Below are 22,624 nucleotides of genomic sequence, written 5' to 3' on the forward strand. Positions count from 1 at the left end.
GCCCATTACCAGGCTGTACGCAGACATCAAACATAACAATCCTCAAACAAAGTACGCTGTAGAGACAAACGTTTGGTTTATCAACAGAGCTGATAACTAAAGGCCACCGTAAACACTTGACAGTGGCCAATTTACCTTTAGTATCAACTCTGTTGGTAAACCAAACATTTTGTCATCAAGCATTCAGCGCCTGGGATAATATTTTGGGTTGGAAGTCACTCGAGACTTTGACCTGCCTAAGACATTGAATATTTGATATAAACCGTATTTTTCTACCTCAGTAAGTTGGGAACAGAAGAAGACGTATACAGGAAAAAAGAGAAGGATTTCCTTAATGGTTGGAGTGGTCAGTAGAGCACAAAGTAAAGCTTGCATATTCTAAAATGTGTGTATAGAATTTCGCTATCGCATAATTGAAAGATGCAGTTCGAAATAGGAGCTCCTCGCAGGGTATTCAGCAGTCAAGCCCTCGTTCCTATATGCTTGCTATTTTACTAAATATATTAAAATGAGGTGCCCTGCTGCTGAGAGAAGAGAGGTTTCGTGATCGTTCTTGACAGTATAAACGTGGTCGTGCGGACGTGAGCGATCAAGAGCTGTCTCAAGAAATCTCTGCGCTCGCCGAGTTTTATGGTTATTTGTGTGGACTCTGCACCTTTGGCATAGTAGTAGAACAATATTTTCAACAAGAAAACTTTATAGATTACAAAATACCTATTTTTCATATAGTGCGTCATCAGCAAAACAAAGGCGTGAAAATTCTTTTATTGTCATTTCTCGTTTATGGAGTCCTTGTCACGCACGTCTAGCCAATCACATCAAGCGTTTGGTCACGGGGTTTTCGTCATGTCTAATTCTTTTCATTCCTGTGCACAAATCGCATGTTTGTTTCTATTTATTACATGGCACTGGCTGAATTAAGCTGTTACGGGTAAGGATTTTACACGGGCCCCTCCACCTGACGGAGACAGAGCTATGGTAACGTTTTATTATCGAAAAGTTCGATTTTCTTGGCGCTTTTGATTCTTTCTAAGGGAGTATTTGTTCAGTTTACACAACTGGTCTTGTTCTGATTCGACAGATAATGTCCGAGACGCCGTTGGATGTTCTTTCAAGAGCTGCCTCCTTAGTACAGCCAGACACGAGAGAAAGTAAGTTCCATCTATTTTGAGTGAATTTACTCCAAAATAACACTCTAAAGGTTTACAGTTGAAGCCTGCAAGCAAAGTACTGCGTGGAGGAATTTGGTGCATCGTTTTAACGTGAACGCGCGTGTTTCTGTTGATAAAATTTTGCCTAGTCTTTCATCGGTGAACTAAAATTCCAAATTTTCAAAGCATCCCGCAGAATTTCCAAGAATTAGGTGATTTAAACGCAAGTAACTAAGCGATTTATCCCCTTTTTAGTTATGCTATGCTTGGTATGAGAAATTTTCCCGTCATCCTGGTAAACAAAGAGTAGAAAATTGACGGTACACATTTCATAGCTGTATGTATTCCTCTCCAACTTCCCGTGTAAGCAGTTAAGCAAATATCGTCGTTCTGATTGTGACCAGAGTTTTCATAAATAAACCTTATCGCTCTTGTTTTTGACCAGTTTGACTTCGTTCGACATTGTTCGAAAATATTTATTGACGAACTATTGTGAAACGGCGTGCTCACGTTGCTTGCATCACTGACATTCCATTGAAATTTTTGAATCATTACAATTCTTCAGTCACAGAACGGCTGTTATATTGTCATCTTCAGTCACATTTTATAAAAGAACGTTTTTAAAGCAGAATATCAATTTTGCCACTTCCTAAACCTTTTCTTTTTTCCCAATGGTGAGAAATTTTATTGTCGAGAACAAAAAAGGTGATGAAGTGACAACGATCGATTCTCTGACCTTAAAGACTTTTGTGTGCTTTGGAATTAAGCTTACTTGTTGTACAGCACGTTTTTAAACTCCCAAATTATTTTGTTTAGGTTCAGAGCCAGAAGCAAGCGAAGATTCACCAAAGGTAATGCCATCGGCAGAGAATCGAAGAAAGCGGAATCTGGAAAGGCGAGACATCGCTCAAGCCTTGAATTTTGACGACGGTCGATTGGAAAAACTGTCATCGGTGAAGACAGCAGGAACACAGACGTGAGTGCCAGCGCCATATATAGTAGGGTTTGTGGTGCACGCTGCAACAGATGCTGAAGAGTATGATGCTCTAGGAACATTAATGAAATACGTCGTTCGAGTTGTTGAGTGCTTTCATCGTCTTCTACTAAACAGACGAGCACTGTGTCTGTTCAATTTCGATATGAGATTATGAAATCTATTTATCCATGTAGCTAGAGGTCCACTGGTGTAGTGTTTATGGATGTTCAGAGGTTCAGTGCTTACTGCTGCGGGTAGGGAGCAGTTCTACTCATATTTGCCAACTAGGGGATATTTATAGGGTACAAACTGAGACTTTCCACTTACTCCATTTTAATAACAAAAAGACTCCATTTTCATTGGCAACCATGACATTGTGTGAAAGTTGGCACTATGTCCACATGTTCCTTTGGTTCCTTTCATAAGCTTTCCCAGGGGCTCGAGACTTAGTTATGGTTGCCAACTCACAGACTGGTAAAATTTCATGTTCTGACTGGTACGTTTGTGCTTTCACTAACCTAATTATAACACATCTCAGGGCTCAAGACTAAACTTTTACATGTAGCTCACTAGCGCAGTGGCAAGTAACAGGTCTGGTTTCACTAGCCATAAACAAATTTTCTCTGGCCTCAGTTTCACAATTTCAGTTTGCAAAAAGAGGAGGGAGGGAGCTCGGACGTTTTTTATTAGATGTACAATAACTGGGTAAGAAAAAATCTCACACACTTTTGAAAGTTCTTGCACTGTTTACAAAATGCATTATTTGTGATTGAAATTTAAAATTAACTAAACATGAAAAAGCAGCCAAACATATGTAGGTAATTGATACCGGTATCTAACAAAAACGTGACTTATTTGAGTTATTTGATTAATAAAGTTTTAGTTTCACTATAGTATCGTAGTGTAAAGTGGTAATGCATTTCTGTGACTAAATTTTTCAACATCAGGAAACAATAGTGTGCAGGAATAAGATAACTAGGTGTCATCATTGTATGATATGTCCCAATTAGTTTTGTTTTGAGCGGCTACTGCGTGACTCCTGATTTTAAAATGCCATCGTTGTGCCCATCGCCCCAGCCATGGCAGAGAGAAAATATCCTTTTCTACCAAATACTAAGCAACACTGGGTAGCCCCAGTTTACTATCAGATAACATGTATGTGAAATTGATGTATTAAGACTTCATATATTTTTATTTTGGTGAGAAGAGAGCCGTGTTGAAAGGCTTCCTGTGCAGCCGTTCAAATTTTAAGAATGCCCCACATACGAAAACATGACTGCATGCGTGACACAATGTTTTGTATTATGTCGTGGCGTGGATATCGTCTACTGTGAAAGTGGATGTTGCCAGAATTCCCCCCAGGCCCACTAGCACAAAACTATTATGACATGTTCTCTATTTTTAATTATCTGCACGTGGGGTAGGTAAAGTTGCCTCATGTGTAATTATATAACTTAGAAAACTTCCGTATAATTTCTTCTGGCCATATCAAACGAAAGGTAATAATAGGGAAGTTTGATTTCCTTTGAAACTCAATGTCCCTTAAAGGAAACCTCCACTCTCAAAACAGATTAATGTTAAATTGTTGAAAATACAATCTACTTTGATATTTCTTTGAAAAACGTGGAAATAATATTTCAGTGTCAGACAAAACATCATTTGATTATCGCCTATTTTTGCTTTTAAATTTACTGGGCGCTGCCATCTTGAATTTCATGACATAATACGGTTGCTCAATTGTTTCACACAAAAGAACTTCTGCTGAATAACAATAGCGGTAACCGTTACACATCATAAAAAATTCAAAATGGCTGCACCCAAGAAATTTAAAAGTGAAAGTAGTCGATAATCATATCTAATTTTTAACACACTTGAATGTCATTTCTACATTTTAGACTAATATTTAGAATTTAGACACAATTTCCAACACTTAACCATCAGTTTGTTGTCAGAGTGGAGGTTTAGCGCTGGCTAAATGATCTGACATTGTTGTACAACATTCGTTAGTTCAATAAAACAAATGTTTTACAACAATGTTAGATCGTTTGGCGGGGGCTTTAAGAAAATACAGCAAATTTAACAACTTCAAGAGCTTTTTATTTCCATCAAGTTTTGAACAACCAAATTTGTGTTAGTGTTTTCATTGTATCTACAAACTGGTTTGATTGATAAGATGTTTAAACCCTGGGTGTAAGAAAAGTATGATTTGAGAATTGGATAGCTATTGCAGACTTGGAGCTATCCAAGTTCATCCTTCAACCAAGTGATTTTTAACATGTTTAGAGCTGGAACTCCAGCTCATTAATGGAGTATACTGTTTTACTAGGAACTAACAGTAAAGCTATTGTTAGTAGCATTCCTGAAAACTGGCTTTTGAACTTTGTGTATTGTTGCAGGTCACCATTGAACCCAGTACAGGCAACAACAGCCAAGCCAAGAATGGATTCTGGTCCTCCCCCGCTTATCTCTATTGTCCCAAAATCAGAAGAAGCTCGATGTCTGCATTCTCATGTGCCAGCGCACTCAAGACCATCTGTAATTACCTCCACTAATATTATTCGAAGACCAGTTGGTTTCATGGCTTCATCACATCTGTATGGTTCAGCAGACATGTTTTATTATCCTGGCCCTCACAGACGGTTGATTTTGGAGTCAGGAATGATCGATCCTTTTGTTGAAGAACATTTCCGTCGCAGTCTTGGTGAGGATTATAAGTGTGTTAGCCCAACTTCAATGTCTGCAGCTGGTTCAGTTGATGATCACTTTGCTAAAGCCCTTGGTGACACATGGCAAAAGCTTAAGAAACCTGAAGTGTCAACGCAGTCTTCAAATACAACTCAGCTACAGTCGATTGTCTCCCCTGCAAACTGATAGATACCGATAGTAAACACAACATTATGTGAGAGAATTATTTAAACCTAGATTAAATCCAGTAGTCTTAAAGTTATTGCCATAAACTGCAAGGTTACATGTACTTAAAGTAAAATAATTCAGAGAAACACTCCACAGCTATACACAGTTAATGTTATTTCCTTGAGTATTCTAGTTAGCATTTGACTGCTTTCCTTTTTTGAGTGAATAGGGACTGCCACTCTTTTTCATAAAACCAGCATTTTTTGTAAGCCAGAAACGAACTCGAAGTTGGTAATGAGCAGTTTCCCTTTTGAAAATTAACTGAGTAACTGTTGTTCGTGATAAAAAGTGTTGTTTTGAATTACGTGAGTTCTGCATCATCATCTGGCATTTCTGTTTAGGTTTTCAATTGGATCATGGAATGCAATGCACTGACTTGTGCATTTTTTTGATGGTCAATTCCATGCCTAAATTGATACCTTTTTTTTCCCATAGGTTTGTAACGTGTGGTTTTTTCAAATTTTTAATGCAAAATCTTATTGAAAAGTGAAAAGTTTTATAAAATTGAAAGTATGATCCGTGCAATGATTGGTGGTGTAACTGTTTTACATAACGTTGTACAAACACAAGTTTGATGTCATGTTTTATTCATGTTACAAAAGAAAGGGAAAATAAAATGATATGTCCTTACAGTAAGATAGTTGGAGGGCTCTTGGTAGCTGTTGGATTTTCTCTTAAAGCTGCATGTTCTTCTGCTTGCATTTGTAGGTATGTTAATGCAGTATGCTGTTTGTTAAAGTTGTTCTTGTAGCCTAGTATTTGCACCACTAAGTTTCTACTAACTGTTAAGTTGGTCAAATGTTAGTAGTTTTGCATCAAAGATGCATTAAGTTGTAAAAGAAAATAAATTTCATTCTTTTTTAAAGGAGTGAACTTATAAAGTTCTTCTAGACAACTTTTGAAAAAAAATTAACTTAAAAAAAAAGATATTCACAATTTTTTTACTACTTCTCAACCATTGTGTTTTCATTGAGTTACAATAGAACAGTTTTATTAGGATAATTATTTCATTCATTATCAAGCTTAGCGATATTATAATTTGTCATTTGTTAATAGTGAAGCTGGCAAGATTTCTTTTAGTATTGGATGTAAATCGTAATGTCTTTGATTGCCTTAATACCTAACCCAAATGATCGGATAAAGTGATAAGAAGCAAGAAATCGATGTTTTGAGCCTAACACTTGTAATTCATAAACTTGTTTCCTGTCCTCGTGATCAAGACGAATTCAAAGACATCATTGATTGCTTTTGTGAGATGCATGTTCACTACCAGAAGGGGTTTGAATTAAGTTGGTCCATACGATTTAAAGTGTCTTTCTGTGAAAGGCCTTCCTTCTATTTTTCCCACAGATTTTTTCACTTTTGTGTGTGTAGCAACTCAATACATAAATGATTTTCTTGCCAGAGCTAGTTTTAGCATTACTTTAATATACTGTAACAAAGTGTCTACCCAGGTATGGAGAGCTATTTAATATATTGTGTAGTAATGTAAATATTGTAAAAGGTTGCTAAGATGCTCATTAAACTTGAGTCTGTACTTGTTTATTAGTGTTCATTCTTTATTTGAAAGTCACTGCTAAAACAAGAACAATTATATTGAAGAGTGGAGGAGTACTATAAGGGCCTATGTGCACTTTTAGGCCAAATTTTAAAATACACGCAATTTGAACAAAAATGAAACAAAGAGGTACAGTGATCTAATTTTTGTGAACGTCACGACAAATTGTTTGTTGGTGGGCTGGTTTCACCAAAAAAATGCTCAGCAAATTAGCCCTAAAAATGCACATAGGCCCTTTCTGTTCTCAAACCTTCAATTGGTTTTCATCCCATCCATTCGGGGTCTTACCTGTGGTTGTTTTACCTTGATGGCACAGGTTTTTCTTGTGAGCCCGCTTAGCTATAAGTAAATAATATTTACACCATAAAGACATGTACGAAGAATCTATGACACTCGGGGTGTGACAGTAAAAGGAAAACGCGATGTACAGTAAGGCAAAATCATGGGATGTACGTTTTTCTCTTTAATCTCAGGAAAATATTAACCGATTGAGAAGTTTAATCTGAGGGTTGGAAAGGTCATGTTTAGAGTAACGGACATATTTTATTCCCTTTTTTAGCGAGAACAGCAACGTTTCTATGAAAACAAAACCTTGCGTGTCGGTGCACAACTGAACATAAAAAAGAAATGGTGCACCAAGTCTACTTGTAGGTCTAGGTGTGCACCAATATGAAGAAACAGACAGTCACCAGACAGTCACTTAAGATTCAGAAAGCTAGCAGTTAACTAACTTTTTGCAATACTTAAATCAATATACATAGATTTATTTAAAGCTACAGGTTCTCATGATATTCCAGCCAAAATAATATTAATAATAATAAATTTCTATTGCGCAATTATCAATGTAAAATTTTCAATTGTGCATAACAATGATAAAAAGCTAAAAATAAAGATTAAAACTGACTAGCTATAGAAAAATGTGGACATAAAATGTATATAAAAATGAAACGTAGATTTAAAAAGCTTTCGCAAGTAAAAGGCTGCTGTTAATTATAACGCACCTTACCACATTCTCGGAGACTCAGATGCAGATAGTTCGGTCAAAAGGAAGTCGAAGCGGCTACCCAACTATCTGCCCCTGGGTCGCCGAGGATGACCTTACCATTGATGAACCTTTCATGCTAACGCAAATCTACTCGATTTTACTGAGAAACTGAAAAAAACAGTGAGCTGCAAATGAAGGAAATACATCGTCGCGTGGTCATTTCTGTCTTTATTCTAAATCTCTCTATATTTTTTTTCACCTACTATCAGAAAAAAAAAAAACTAAAGGAAAATGGAATAATCAGGCCAGACCACGCATGGTTTCAGAGCTACCTTACAGAAAGGAAACAGTGGTAACACCAGTTTGGTTCACCTGTTTGACTAGACGAAAAAGCGTTCACCGCATTCATTCACTCAATTCAAAAAAGAAATTTTTGTGATAACTGGGCCTTTGTTTTACAGTAAAAAACCCGTCTACACTCCATGCCGCTCCTTAGGGACCTAGGCCTAGTAGGGAACTTCGCCAGAAGTAAGCTCAGAATCCCATTGATGCTGCGTGACCACTGTAAACAAGTTTCACGCGGAAGTGCGATTTTTTTTTTGCGACGCCAAAAAGTCGCCGCGCACAAACTGGGAACTAGAGCCATACCGCCATCTTTAAAATTTGTCGACATCGTCAACATGGCGGAATTGTCACCTGAGGAGTTCAGGAAGAATCTGTTTCAAACTTTTCGAAGTCGTGGCGTGTTAGAGGCTCTCAAGGTAAGCTGAAACGTTGGCTACAGAATACCCTGCCACTCCAAAGAACCTCCAAACCAGTCACTTTACCCAAATATTTGGAATATCAAAAGAGGAGGGGGTTATCCGTTCACTGCGTAGCCGCAGAGCCACTTCGGCCAAACCTTGAGTCTGTCTATTTTCTGTCTTTAAGCGTGGGTTAAGAGTGACTGTGTATCCACACATCCAGCTTTTTCAGGGGTATAGCTTGATGAGTGGGGTGTTCTGTACTTCGAATTATCGATTAAAGCTTAACTTATTTTGCAGATTCATGCGCATTCGGAGTTTAGACAACGGCGAATTTTGCAACAAATGCATTCTTCAAATTGAAATATATAAAAAAAATTAGCCATAAACTTAGTCAGTTAGTATAACATATACAAACCCCAATTTATCCGTTAACTAACGGCTAAATTGTTCCATATAATATATCTTGACCCCAATTTAAACGTAAATTAACGGCAGAATTTGTTCCATATAATATATCAGACCCTCAATTTAGCCGTAAATGGGTCTGATATATTATATGGAACAAACTTAGACGTTAATTAACGGCTAAATTTGGGTTTGTATATAGTATAATACAAGTACTTTTTATGTATAAATTTCTGAATAAGCTTTCGGCTAAATTTTTTTGTATACAGCTTTTTCAATTAACATTGTCGGTTCAAAGCATGAAGCTAAAAGACAAGACCGAAAGTTGACGTGGGATTTTTATGAATAAATTCATCAAAATCAGTCATGCCTGGAGAAAACAATAGGTTGTAATTAGCAGTACAATGACCTGCATGTGCAGGGATGATTTTGATGAAATTATTCATAAAAAATAATCCCACAAAACATTGCAGTCTTGCCTTTTAGCTTGATTTTAATCCGACAACGTTAATTGAAATAGCTGTATATGTAGAATGCATTTATTTCGAATTTTTCGCCTATGTATACACCCGTGCACATTTCATAATATAATGTTTAAATTAACTTACAACAAACTTCCAAGCTGATAAGTCTGACACTGTCAACCAGCCTAGCATAACTTGACTGACTATCCCAGTGTTTCCTTGAACACTGTTTATTAAAATCTATTTTCTTTGATATTATACTTGAATTGCCATGTACAATACTCCTTTTTAAAGCTAAACCAGACTCAAAGTGGCACATGGCATGCATAGAGTTGAGAGATAATTCTTACCTTTACAAACCCTCTTGAATATCTTTTACTCGTTTGTAGTTGTTCCCTATATAACCTGCAGCTGTATGGACTTACTGCTTGGGGACAGGCCAGTGAGATGTACCTGAATAAAGCTACTAGTTCTCCAAAAGTGGGCTCTAGGCTTTATTTATTTTGCTGACCAAAATGATTGTGCCATGTCGTTATTTATTAAGACTCATGTTCTATCTGCGAGTTTCTTATATTACAAATCCTAGTCTGAAATGTCAGCCATCTCCTCCCCCTAACCCACAGGGGGCGTCGGAGAGACAGGAAGGAGATGGGGGAGGAGACAGCTGATATTTCAGACTAAACAAATCCCTATATCCAATAATCATAATGCATGACATCAGGAATGGCTTTGCTACCTCCAATATCTTATCTATGTACTTTAATATTCACTGTCACAATCAAGGAAATCACTGTTAATAACACATGATCTGTTACCACACTGAACCATTACACCTCTACTTTTCACTGGTTTTATATATACCACAACTTTTCAAATAATTTTCCAATCGTTCTGTTTGTTCTTTTTAAGTCCCAGCTTAGAAATCGTCTGATAACAGAACTTCAGGAGACTGCAGGCCATGCTGGATTGGCACAACATGACCAGTCAGCAGTAACAGAAAACTTGTGTGAGCTTGCAGCCAACAGTCTGGTTGCTGACCATTTGAAGAGGTGTAAATATGAATATTCTTTGTCTGTCTTCCTACCTGAGAGTGGTGTACAAGAAAACAAGGTGAACAGCCTACTCTTCAAATAGAACTCCACTTACTTCTCAGTGTTAATGTAACGCATTAATGAATTGATTGATTATAATCTTGCTGTCTTTGTTTTAATCAGTTGCTAACATTAAGAGATATTCTCCTGATACTGAAGATCACTGCAGGTTCCCAGCTCTACAAACATTTGGTATGCATTCTTCATTTACGTAGTTTAAATGCATATAACTTACGATTGTCATAATTAAACAAGAATTCTCTTTCTCTTTCAATCACCAAAGTACGGGCATTACATAAGATACTGTTATTTTTTCTTTTGTCTCAAGGAAATGTTGATGGACACAAACAGATCATCAAAGGGTAAGAAGTTTGATGGAATTGTTCCAGTAATTGATTGCTCACTTACTATAAGTACATTATGCAATTAGCATAGAGTGATTAAGTGTTAAGTTTACATGAGAAGTTGAATTTGGTCGCTTTTAAAACTGTTGCCAGGGTACAAGGGGCCAACTAGTTGGTTTAACACTTCCATGATCTAATTAATCCAATTTGCAGCTTGCTTTTCATAGTCAAAGACACTTTGAACAAAACATAAATAAATATAAATAATTTGTAACTTAAACCCTTTATTTTCAAACTTGAATGAAACATATAATTATTATATGTTTCATTCAAGTTTGAAAATAAAGGGTTTAAGTTACATGTATTGATAACATAAATGAAAGAAACAAAGTCAATGTCACAACTAAAAGAAATGAGAACAAAGAAAGGAGAATCTAGAGACAAACCCTTTTAAACGATTCCCGTATGACATAAAGGACTACTATGACCAACAGAACAACAGAAAGATAATAAGAAACTATAAGACTTTAAAACTTAACTCTATTAAAATACATGTAATAAGCTACACGTCTTCGACACCAATATCAAATAGTTTTTAACAATGTAAATTGTACTTGTAATCGTAACTTAATGATGTTGCATGCTGTACCAAAGCTGCCCAGTTGGGTTTCCCTTGAAGCAAGCATGCTGTTTAGTGGTACTTAAAATAGATGACATTGCTCCTTTAATGTTTTTTTAAATACCTTATTGTTATGTAATTATTTAAACATTGCCTGTTGAGACCAAGCTCTGACTTTTATCGGAATTTTCTAAGGGAAGCTTGGGTTGTAACGAGTTTTTGTCTCTTAACATCTGTATCAGAGAGGAGTAGTCAGGAACCAGGAGAGAAAGGGAGGGGAATTAGTATACAATGGCATGTGTGAGATGCCGTATTGTAATTTATAGCAATGTTTTTCCAACATGGTAATAAAAAACTGCAAATGATGTATTATTCAGTGAATGACACAGGCATACTCAAAAAAAGGAAATCCAAGTGCTCCTTTCAGGAGTCGAACCTAAGATCTTCCTAGTTCAGATGCTCTACCACTGAGCTACAGGAGACTTGTGGAAACTAAGGCCATTAAACTAGGATGGAACAGAGACTTAATTCTGCAGTGTATATTGTAGTGCTTTAGAAGTGAACCCATGAATTTGCTACTGAATAATAGAGCTAGTAAGGAAATGGGCGATTGCACAAGGTAAAGAAAAAAATCTTTGACCTCTGTGGGGATTAAACTGGGGGCTTTAGTTCTCCTGCCCTGTCCCCCCGCCCCCCGCCCCCCATATATGAGGCAAGAGTTGGAGCATGAACCACTGCAAATGATAAGTTTTAGTCATAGTTCGGAGCGTATTGTTTGTAAGGGACAATAATAATGAGCATGTTGGAAAATTACATGTAATACATACAAGACATAAGCTTTAAGTATATTGAACTTCCTCCATTTTAGTTATGTTTTTTAAATGAATGTTTTGTGCAGGTTTCCTAACAGAATTATTGAGTCACTTGGTTTCATCGCACACGTGCGAGAAGACATCAAAGGCAGTTCAAACATCCTTACAGGGACAGGCTTCAGTGGGTAAGTCAGGATTGGCATGAAAAAAAAAAAATGGGAAGTGCATTAAGGTGCGAGGAGTGGGTGTTATGTGCAACATACACGTAACATCGCACATGGCCATATGTGTCCTGTAGTTGATGTGGGTGGTGAATGATCCCTGATTCCTGTAGGGCAAAGAGGCCTGTCTTTAAAAATGGCTTCAATGTATGTTTACTAGATTTTCATCTCAACTGGACAAAGAACATCCGCATGTCTTTTAAACTTTTTCTTTGAGGGGCCCGTTGATTTGGTCCTATAAATGTAGATTTAGACTCAGTAAGCAACACCCATCCAATAGCAGCCATTAAGCGAAAAGCCATCAAAGAAAATATGCAAGAGGAAGGAGTGATCAGGTCCTCATTGAGTCCTTATTGTGCACAAAAAAATTGTCACTGAACCCAAGAATGATGCAGGGTAGACAATGTTTTGTGTAGACTATTAAATGAAGGGGTGCCTGCAAAATAGCCCCAAGTGACTTCTAATAAATTGCTAGATTCTCTTTCCAAATAGAATTGTGTCTGCTTGTGAAGTGGAAGGAGAATTTGAACTAACATTAAAAGTCACTTAGGGTCTTATTCCGAGCACCCCTTCAAAAATTGTTACTCGTAAGAAGTTATATCCCCTTCCAAGACTACATTCTACAATGGATCCATTTTTTGGTGCACATTCAGTATGGTAAAAAGATTGTGAGCACTTTAGAGAATCAGGATCACTCAAGACTGGCATTGTCATGTTTCTTATGCTTTGAATGGCTTTTCATTCTTGTACACAAGTCTACAAGTTCAGGAAAACTGATGTCACTAGTTGACATATAGTGTCTGGTAGAGCTCAACATATTCTACTGAATTACTTTGTTGGCACCAAGGAATGCCTATGGATAGAAAATGCGTGAAGAATGTGATGTCTGTCATCTACAGGATCCAGAAATATCCTAGATCTAAGTAATGGGTTGACCACAGGCAGGGATTTCTCATAGGGATACAATAAAGAGAAATCCAGTTGTTTTTAGACCATTAAAAGAGGAGAATTGTGAGGGAGGTGGCATGTTGCTGACTCATCGTTAGAAAGACATGAGAATTTGCTTCAAAAGAAATGAACTGTCAAGCTAGGGAAACATGGAGGTCGCAAATGATGACGAGGGGACGACGAACAAGGAAAGACCCAAAAGAGGTGTTCAAGGACTTGCAACAGTACATGATCAAGCCCAAGTTAAAGTCATTCAATGATCAAGGACAGCTTTCATTGTTCTTTGTAGTGATACTTCTATGAGGCGATTTTAATACAGACCATTCCATATTGTTTCCTGAGTCTTATATCTCTGTCTGAGACTGACAGATTTTGGAGGGACTGCGGGTAGTTTTATATAAATGTGTCCTCATAAACTTAATAGAGCTATGGCCATGCCAATGATCTGGTTAATTTCATGCTGCATTACAAACTTGTAAGGGCTAGTTTTGTGCAATTTGAGACTTTTTGTATGTCTTGAAAATTTCTAAGAAAGGTGAAATTTGTTTGGAATGTGGCAAAGCCTTTAAATCATCTGAGTGGAGCAAGATTACCTTTTGTCTGTAATGTCTACTGTTTGCAAGACCCATGCTATTTCTACTCCAACATTACTATCTTATTTCTGGATACAAAAGATCATAGTACATTTTTGTCACTAGAATCTTTTCATCTGAAAGTTCTTTTTTACTCTTCTAGAGGATAAACTTCAAAGTGTTGAAAAGCAGTACATAGAAAGTCTTCAGACAGAGAATCAAAAGTGGAGTTCACGGACAGAAAAGCGCTTGTTAGAATTGCACAGACAGTGGGAGCAGAAAAAGAGGAAAATGTTAAATGAAGAGGTAATAATAAAGCTTATTATTATTATCATCATCATCATCATCATCATCATCAACATCATCATCATCATCATCATTATTATTATTATTATTATTATTATTATAATGACATATTTTTGTTCTCATTACTCAGTAATGTGAAAGAAGGTTATACATGTATGTAATCAACTATTGATTACTTGTCTTCCACATAACTAATGACAGTCATTTATTTTTAGCTTGAGTATTTGAAGGCTACAGAAATAGCTCGCGTAAGGCTTGAAGAGAAAGAGAGACACCAACGAGAAGTGCAAAATATCAGAAAACAGGTATGTATATGTACAGTGATGGTAATGAATGGATGATAATGAATGGAAGGAAAGACAATAGACCACGAGCACAGGATTGGCAGAATTGTCAACATAATAGTATCACTGGATGCCCACCCAAAAAATATTCCAATGATTGCTCTAGACGAACATAGGCACAAAGAATTTGCAACTGTTGAATCTCTTAATAAACATCTTTTTTACCAAAACACTTTACTTAGTATACCTTAATTCATTCTAGCTTGAAGAAGAGTTTGCAATGAAGGCAGAAAAATTCAAGGCTGGTGAAAGAGAAAAACTGCAGCTTCTAAACAATCAAAAACAGGTGCGTTTGGTAGTGTTTTAAAGCTGATTCTTAGTTTTCACATAAATAACGTAAAAAAATCATTATTATAGTCTATTGATAGAGGAATAAATTTATAGCGTGACGTTTTCAGTTCAGTGCATAACGTGATGTGTACACTTCTTCTGGTAAGTTTGTGTCCAATTTTACCAAAAAAACCTTTTGTTTAGCATGGCTGTGTGGGAAACATTGGCAGGGTTTAACAATTCACTTTTTGTCTATCGAGTTTTTATATTTACACAGCTTCAAGAGGAGGAAGCTTATACTCAGCGGCAGAAACTACTGGAAGACATGTTGTCTCTCAAGGAACGTGAATCAGAATTTGAGTTAAACCACCAAATGAAAACAAAGTAAGGAGTGAGCATTTGTACGATATGCCAGGCCGTACGGTATAACTTATAAGCCACTAATATAAAAATTATTATACTAACAAGTATTCACAGTTGCATTAAATTTAGATGTTTGTTGTATGTCTCATTTTTTTGTCATTCCTGCTCGTAGTGTTGAGCCTGGAGTTTATGTCTAGTTATTGCTTGTAACTATCAGCCGCTAATTTTCTGCTACACCTTATGCAGGAGTTTACACCTTGAAGAAGAAAGAATCAAGGTTATGTCCGAGGAACACAAAATAAAGAAATCTCTTCTGGAGGATGCTGAGGCTAACTATCATAGACGACTTGGAGAAGAAATAAAAAGGTGACTGATATGAATTAGAATAAGAACCAAAAACAAATGGAATGTGAGAATAAAAACAAGCTTTGTTGCACTTGAGCTAAACGAGGTAAAATTCAGTCCTGTCTCGTCATGTTTTTGGTCCATGTCTTAAACACCTTATACCTTTCTCCTTCCCCCCTATCCAGACATGGACATTACTGCTGTATCAACTCTTTATAAAGTATAAAGCCTAATAACTTTCATCAGGTTTAGCAAGCCCGGTCAGTCCGTTAAAAAACTACAACAACGACAACAACAACAACAACAACAACAAAACAAGACTACTTTATTAGAATGGTGTTTGGTTAAATTGGCCCCACTGTTAAAAGAATATGACGTTACCATTATTTTAGTCTCTTTTGTTTGACCTCTCAAAATGTTTTCTTTGTTACGAGTAATTGTTATGGGCACTTCTCTATCACAACAACAGCATGAAAGTGGTTTTATGTGAACTGGTACAAAGAACGTTTATTGACAACTAAATGTTGTTTCTTTTCCTTTATGCACAATGATTCTATTCACAGACACAAACTAAAATGCGATGAGGAATTTTATGAAAGAAGACAAAATCTAGAGCGTAAAGAAAAACAGTTACAAGGTAAGTTCACCTTGTATGTTCTAGAATGCTTTAGTAATAAAGGAAATCTTACGTACTGCAGTTACTGAACACGTAAGGGAAGAAAACTAGGCGATAAACGGTTTGCAGATGTCTTTTTAGCATCTGAATTATTGTCTCTCCCCACGAAGTAAGAGGACATCCTTATAGGCTTAGAATCGTTTAATGAATGTTTAGTGACCTTTGAAAATATGTTGCATAAAATAGCATTTTTGTACCAAACACAAGTGAAAAACATGGTGGTGGTGGCTGTCTTTTTGTAGAAGACGTTGACAGTTTTGAAAAACAGAAAAGTATTTATATGAATGCCTTCAACGAGCTGCAAAGAACAAAAGAGAAATTACAAGAGTTGCAGGTGTGTTTATAAGAAGGTTTGTGCTTTTTCTCTTAGCAATGACCTTATTTATTCTTAGTGTAGACCTGTCTACTGTGCAGTAATACGTAGGCTAGGGTACTAGGATCATATCTGCTTAGAAAAGGCCGTACAATTGCAATATATAAATTAAGTTAAAGAAATCTAGATTTTAAGATGACCAAACAATGATTTTGCGCTCAAACTAATGAAAACAAGTACCTTCTTGATATGCATGAGTGAATACTGATACATAGTTAGTGGGAGATCTGAATGGGTATTTACAGTAGCGGGGCACTGTAAATACTATACAGAGAGGAGTCGAGATCAGTTTGTTCCGAAGAAACCTTTTTTTTTTTAACCGACTCTTTCAATCATTTCCATTTAAATTCACAGTTGCCTTAAAAAAGTGACGTAAGCCACTACGGTTTTTTTTTCCATTTCTGTCTAAGCACTACTTGTGGAAATGGTTTGTTTGTTTGTTTGTTTTTTTTTTTTTTTTTATCCATGAATGCACTCTTAATTTATTGTTTCTTCCTAACACTCAGCTTCAGCTTCAAAACAACAAGTTGCAACTCGCTTCAACGCTACAGCAAAAGGAAACCACAGTTCAGAGACTTAGCGAGGTAACTTAAGGAACATAAAAATCATTTCTTTCATTGCAACTAGACGTACAGTACGATCGTAAGTCTGACCTTGTACGTGTTTTTTTGTTTGGTTTGTGCTCTCTTTTGACCAGTTTTTTCTTACCATTCACAAGATTTATTATTAAAAAATCGTTATGTTTTGTTTATTGCTTTCGTTTTACACAGTTTTAGCCTCACTTTTTTAAAATCCTCTTAGCTACCTCACATTTTTCAAGGCGTCTTTTGATCTCTTTGTGTCAGTGTTAGTCTTTGCAGTTTCATATTTTGCATGTTTTTGTTTGTTCTGTGAATGAACTCCAACTATGTTACTATTATTTGCCGAAGGTCTAGTAGCGCTAAACGCCATAAATCATCCTTGTATTAACTGACATGTGTACAGTATAGAAGCAACGAAAACCAGTACGCTCTTTGTTGTGGTAGAACACAGTATTGTGCAGGCGCGCTCTAAATGAATATTCCTTTAGCGGTTTAAATTTCTCGGCTTGTTCTGAATTAACGACGGATGACAACACTGTCATCGTGAAGCCCTTAAACTACTATCCTTGGTACTTGCAATTCAAACTGAACTCGATATTGGTACTGTGTAGTAAGAGCGTTGCTTTGTTTATGTTTGTAAGGATTTCAAGGCTGTGAAGGAAAGGGAGGTGGCTCTTTGCAAGGAGAATGCAACATTACAAAGGCAAGAAATGTACTTTGTCTCAATATACCACCCTTTATATACTAACCTTTTTACGGTTTAACTGCATGGTAGATCTTTTCTCCTTTTTATAGAAACTTGCTGAACAGTGAAGAGGAAAAGAAAGGTACTTGGAACGTGTTTTGTTGTTGTTGTTGTTGTTTTTTCTTTTCATGTGCAAGTTCTTTGAAAAGGATTAGCAATTGCATGAATTATTGATTCTTATTTTTAAGGAAATGAGAGAATAATAAAAGAACTAACAGAAAAATCAGTGGAGTCCGCGGCAGACCTGGTAGGAGCTGTATTGAAAAACGAAATGTTCTTAGGAAATTGTTTTTGTAATGTTCCAATTCTCTTTCGAGACTCTGCACCCTACCATCCTTAAACAACTAGCCACAGATCGCTTGTTACACGAGTGAGCACTATACCATCGTTCTGCTTTTTATCACAACACATGATACTTTCGATTGTGCCTCAAGACGTATCAGTAACCGAGCGTCGTTAACAGCTTCATCAGTCAATACTATCCTTTTCTGGAATTAAAAGTTGATTGTTTTATTGTTGGCTAACAAGGAAACGTCTTTGTAATGTTTGCTTGGTTATCAATCTGAATTATGTTTATGGAAGGCTAGTGAAATGCTTTTACACCCTGGGTAGGGTTGAAGGCTGAGCTACAAGCAGTCTTCTGACACTACAGATGGATTCAATGCAAGCTAGGGGCGCGTTCTTTTGGGACTACTCCGAAACATGAATACTCGGAATAGACGGTATTTGTGTTCCGTTTTTGGAATGAAAGGAATATCATTCTGTTCATTCTGCTACCGAGAGCAGAATGAACAGAGTGGAAGGAATACGGTTTACTCGCAATAGCCAGAATACGCGTTCTTTTGGGAAATTCTTGGCGGGAAGTCGTACGCGGCCGCTCGCGCGTGCAGACATAGTAGTTTTCAGATCACCTCCGCCATTGGTATTCCGCTTCCAGATTTTAGGAGCGTTCTTTTCGAAATTAAAATTCCGTGTATTCTGTTATTCCTAAACCGGAATAAGAATAGCTAGAATAGCCCCAAAAGAATGCACCCTGGTTTCCACTATGATGGACATGGAAATAACGTTTTGTCTTATAAAGAGTAACTGTGTTTGATTCTTATAATTTTTACTGAAAATGGATCTATTTTCGTTAGCAACGTTTACGGAATGAACTAAAACAGATGGAGAAAAACAGCAAATCAAAAGAGAAGTCTTGGAGAGAATTAAAAAAGAATCTGGAATCCAGGCTCGAGGATGAGGTTTGAAAAATGTTGCACTATTATTAAAGTATTGTTGCCTTTGGATTGTCTATCGAGCATCGTCGAGTGTTAACGTGTCAAACAGCAATTTTCATGGAACAATCTTTGACAGAGCTTCTTTTTCAACACTGACTTACTTTACGCTTCCCTTATTTGGTAGGAAGCATTTGTGTTTAGCCTTTAGCGGTTCTAACAAGCGCATACGAAAAACTACAAACGCTGTTTATTTGTTGCAAAAATAGAAAGCAAGTGAAGGAGGTCCAAAAATGGATATTTCATCGTGTCGGACCTGAAGGAAAAATAGTTCTAAGCGCATAAGCGATTTAATTTGAACATCCTTTTATTGAACCTTCGTGAGGGGGGATTTGCCATGATAGCGGGGTAACATTTCCAAAACACTGACGAATACATTTCCTCTCTATCGTCCGCAATAGGCCATTTCCGAGTTGCTGTGAACCTCATTATGGAAGCGAGGCTAATTGCAAAGCTTTTGATATTAAAATTAGTTATGTTTGCATATGAATGAAAACTAATTTTCATAACAAAAACTTTGCACTTAGCCTCGCTGTCATAATGAGGTTTACAGCAACTCGGTTCCAAATGGCCTATTGGGATGACTTGTTCAGAACTGTGGTGGTCAATTTTGCCAATACGTTCCAAAATAAAGAGGAACTAAGGACTTTTCGTTAGTGAAACTAAAGCACGTAAATACAATGGGGAGGAAATATATTGACAAACTTTTTTGCTACTGCTGTTGAAAGGAAACATAATACAATAACAGCAAAAAGCGTCCTGAAATAAGACAGACATTTGAAATATTTCTGTTGTTATGGCTGTGGTGTTGTCCTCCATATGTTGGTCAAGACGATCCCAATCCCCTAAAACTAAACCTAAACAAACTTTGTAGGCTGATCGGTTGACCGGCTAAAAACCTTTAAAAAACAATTCCTTTTGACTACAACTCTCAAGAATCGAAATCTACCATTAATTCTTGGCTGTAAGAGGTTTATACCCCCTCCCCCTCCCACACATAAAGTGATTTAACACATTTGTGTTTAGATTCACATTTTGCATTGTAGAATTAACTTTGAACTGTCGCGGTTACAGTTGTTTGTATTATACTTCATTTTAAAGTGCCAGAAGAGACAAAAGTATCAACACCTTTATGAGGAACTGTTGACCAGTCATTCTGCACTGAATCAAGAGGTGGCTGACTTAAAACTTACTTTACAACAAACTCAACAAGGTATTTTAAGCTTTCATCAGAATAATTCTCATTCGAAAACTCCCTTATCTCATTAGATATATTGCAGAGATGATGCGGTAACCTTGTAGTAGTTTCTTCGTGAGTAAGAAAGATAGCAGTTTCAGAAATCTGACGCTTAAGGACGAGGCCTACGTTTGTCACGCGCATACATGTACGTTCTGCGCATCTCAAGATACTCCGGTTTCCTATGGGTGTTGCCTACTGATACAGGGATATTTTTGCGCGGTTTTAAACTATGCAGAGAAAGTAGAACTCAGCAAGTGCTCGTAGTTTCCAAAAATAAAATTGGGGGTAACCATGCATTTTTAGAGATAACAAAGCTTCAGTTTGGGAAAAAAATGCCATACGTTGCTTTAATCACTCTTTAAATTTTTTGGGGGGATTCCACTAGCTCTTGCTAAGATCTGCTTTTCCCGCACAGTCATAAATTGCGCAAAAATACCTCAATATTAGTAGGCACCGTCCTTTAGTCAACTAAATTTTTCCAGTCCTACTTTTTTTGTCATTACTTTGTTGTTTTTGAATTAGTGTTTTGTTTGGAAACCCCTTTTCCGGTGGTGACTTGTTTTAGTCTTCTCCGCTTAGCAAGGATTTTTCTGTACCAATACTTTTTTTAATACAATGATTTATCCCAAAGCTTCTAAGAGACCATTCAAGGGCTGGTGGACGTCACCATAGGGTGAGGTTGATGCGTAAAATAAGACCATCAGCTCTACATTCATCTGTATATTGTTTCCATTTTCGTATTTGTCTGCAGTGCTTGATATGGAGCTTGACAGAAGAAGAGCCACCTCTGTTCCTCAGTAAGTCTAGAGAGTTTCACACTTGTTTCCTATCGTCTCTGCTTATTGTATGCTAGTATAGACATTAACAATCTTCACCTTACTTCGTCCAATCTGAAAAATCAATTCCTTTCGGCTGTCTGCCCAAGAGAAACCTAAAGTTAACTATCGTACTTCCTCAAACAATTGTCTTCACTCAAGTAATCATTTAATTTATTGTAAAAGCACTGTGAAACTTTATCCCAAATGAATGCTTTCGTTCAATAATAACTCCGTTTTAACCATATATACAAAACAATCGCTCCACTAGAATTTCAAGAAATTTGGTAACTTTTGCTGTACTTTAGTTATTTTCAAGTTTACGTCAATCTGCGAGTTTCTGGAACTTCTGCTTGCATGAATACAGAAACAATTTGTATCACTGAGTTATTAACTTCATTTTATTGGTGACTAAACAACAGCACTGAAACGCTACCAAGCGATGTCGAGTCCCCTGTAGAAATACAAGCAACCCAAGAAGAACGCCACAGATTACCAACCGATACTGATAGCAACATGGATGAAACTAGTAGCACTATGGTGATGATAGCACAAAGCAAAGCACTGTTTGATCGTCTGGAAACAGAGGCCAAGGTTAGTCATTCTGTTTGGATGAATTGCTCAGGGGGGTAGCAATACTTCTAGTTGTTTCAGACTACACCAGGTTAATCTCCGGCCGTTTGAGGGCCTGTGTGGGGCCTATTCTGAGCTGTTAAACCTAAACAAATGCCACAGAGCTAGTGAACACAGTGACATAAAGAAGCTAATTTAAACGGCACCGAATGGTAACAAAACCTCCATTCATTATATTTGAGAATTTCCCGTCATGATCCAGATCAAAAGATCAACACCATATAGCAGGACGATCTCACCAGATTTCCATCAAAAGGGAAAATCTCTCAGAAACGTACACGAGAGAGCACCTTCCTGAGGTCTAAGGGACATCTAGCGACCAGCGGGAGTCGTGTTTGGCCTGTCACCTTTTTAAAATAACTGGATCCAAAACGCTAGAATTTGATGTAAACGCCATTGCTAACTCTAATGCAACCACCGCCAGAGGTCTCACTATTATAGTAGCTGATCACTGATATATAACTTTATTCATACAATCGATAACAAATATCAACCATATGAAAAAGAGGTACCAGAGATTAGCCCTATCGAGGACACCTCGATAGAGAGAACTCTCTTTTCTTACTTTACATGGCGTACGTTGGACTTGGCGTTGTATAGTTGATTGCGTAATCTCTTGCTTACCTCACCCTTTACGTTTTGGATCCAAGGGAATAAAGGTCCACTACTCGCCGTCAACAGTGAATAGCAAAGTTGTCTTTGTTATTGCAGGAATTGGAAGAGTCTTATCAGAAGTTCCAGTCCCGTATTAATCAGATGGAGCTAGATGTGTACCCCACACGATCACTGGATTCACAGCAACCCGCTCAAAGTCTTCTAAGAAGTACTTCATTTGAATAAAAAAAATAAAAATA

General features: G+C 37.0%; 2 protein-coding genes across 4 annotated transcripts; both read left to right on the forward strand.

The window, feature by feature from the left end:
• Nucleotides 1–220: 220 nt before the first annotated feature.
• On the forward strand, nt 221–5,015 carry LOC146457868 (transcription cofactor vestigial-like protein 4). Of its 3 annotated transcripts, none has more exons than XM_085091578.1 (4): nt 221–346; nt 1,082–1,151; nt 1,968–2,127; nt 4,524–5,015. In XM_085091578.1, the coding sequence occupies exons 1-4, from the start codon at nt 335–337 to the stop codon at nt 4,996–4,998; spliced, it is 717 nt and encodes a 238-aa protein (XP_084947704.1). In that variant the 5' UTR covers nt 221–334; the 3' UTR covers nt 4,999–5,015. The 3 variants fall into 3 exon arrangements, with proteins under 3 accessions (XP_084947704.1, XP_084947705.1, XP_084947706.1); XM_085091579.1 differs by lacking the exon at nt 221–346 and adding an exon at nt 838–978; XM_085091580.1 differs by lacking the exon at nt 221–346 and adding an exon at nt 850–931.
• Nucleotides 5,016–8,211: 3,196 nt separating this feature from the next.
• Nucleotides 8,212–22,622, forward strand: LOC146457869 (centriole and centriolar satellite protein OFD1-like). Its single transcript, XM_085091516.1, has 21 exons — nt 8,212–8,344; nt 10,108–10,308; nt 10,413–10,481; nt 10,618–10,651; nt 12,151–12,249; nt 13,969–14,111; nt 14,327–14,416; nt 14,658–14,741; nt 15,003–15,109; nt 15,335–15,454; nt 15,997–16,070; nt 16,352–16,443; nt 16,989–17,066; nt 17,705–17,766; nt 17,859–17,890; nt 17,997–18,055; nt 18,945–19,049; nt 20,184–20,295; nt 21,074–21,119; nt 21,560–21,731; nt 22,482–22,622. The coding sequence occupies exons 1-21, from the start codon at nt 8,264–8,266 to the stop codon at nt 22,608–22,610; spliced, it is 1,989 nt and encodes a 662-aa protein (XP_084947642.1). The 5' UTR covers nt 8,212–8,263; the 3' UTR covers nt 22,611–22,622.
• The last annotated feature ends 2 nt before the right edge of the window (nt 22,623–22,624 follow it).

This window comes from Pavona decussata, unplaced genomic scaffold (assembly GCF_977016875.1).
Source record: "Pavona decussata unplaced genomic scaffold, jaPavDecu1.1 SCAFFOLD_237, whole genome shotgun sequence".
Taxonomy (NCBI): domain Eukaryota; kingdom Metazoa; phylum Cnidaria; class Anthozoa; order Scleractinia; family Agariciidae; genus Pavona; species Pavona decussata.

Coding starts and splice junctions, on each gene's coding strand:
- LOC146457869 (XM_085091516.1), top strand. CDS start 8,264: ATGGCGGAATTGTCACCTGAGGAGTTCAGGAAGAATCTGTTTCAAACT. Junction 15,455..15,996: donor CTTGGAGAAGAAATAAAAAG/GTGACTGATATG, acceptor TTCTATTCACAG/ACACAAACTAAAATGCGATG. Junction 20,296..21,073: donor TTTACAACAAACTCAACAAG/GTATTTTAAGCT, acceptor ATTTGTCTGCAG/TGCTTGATATGGAGCTTGAC.
- LOC146457868 (XM_085091578.1), top strand. Junction 1,152..1,967: donor ACAGCCAGACACGAGAGAAA/GTAAGTTCCATC, acceptor TATTTTGTTTAG/GTTCAGAGCCAGAAGCAAGC. Junction 2,128..4,523: donor AAGACAGCAGGAACACAGAC/GTGAGTGCCAGC, acceptor GTATTGTTGCAG/GTCACCATTGAACCCAGTAC.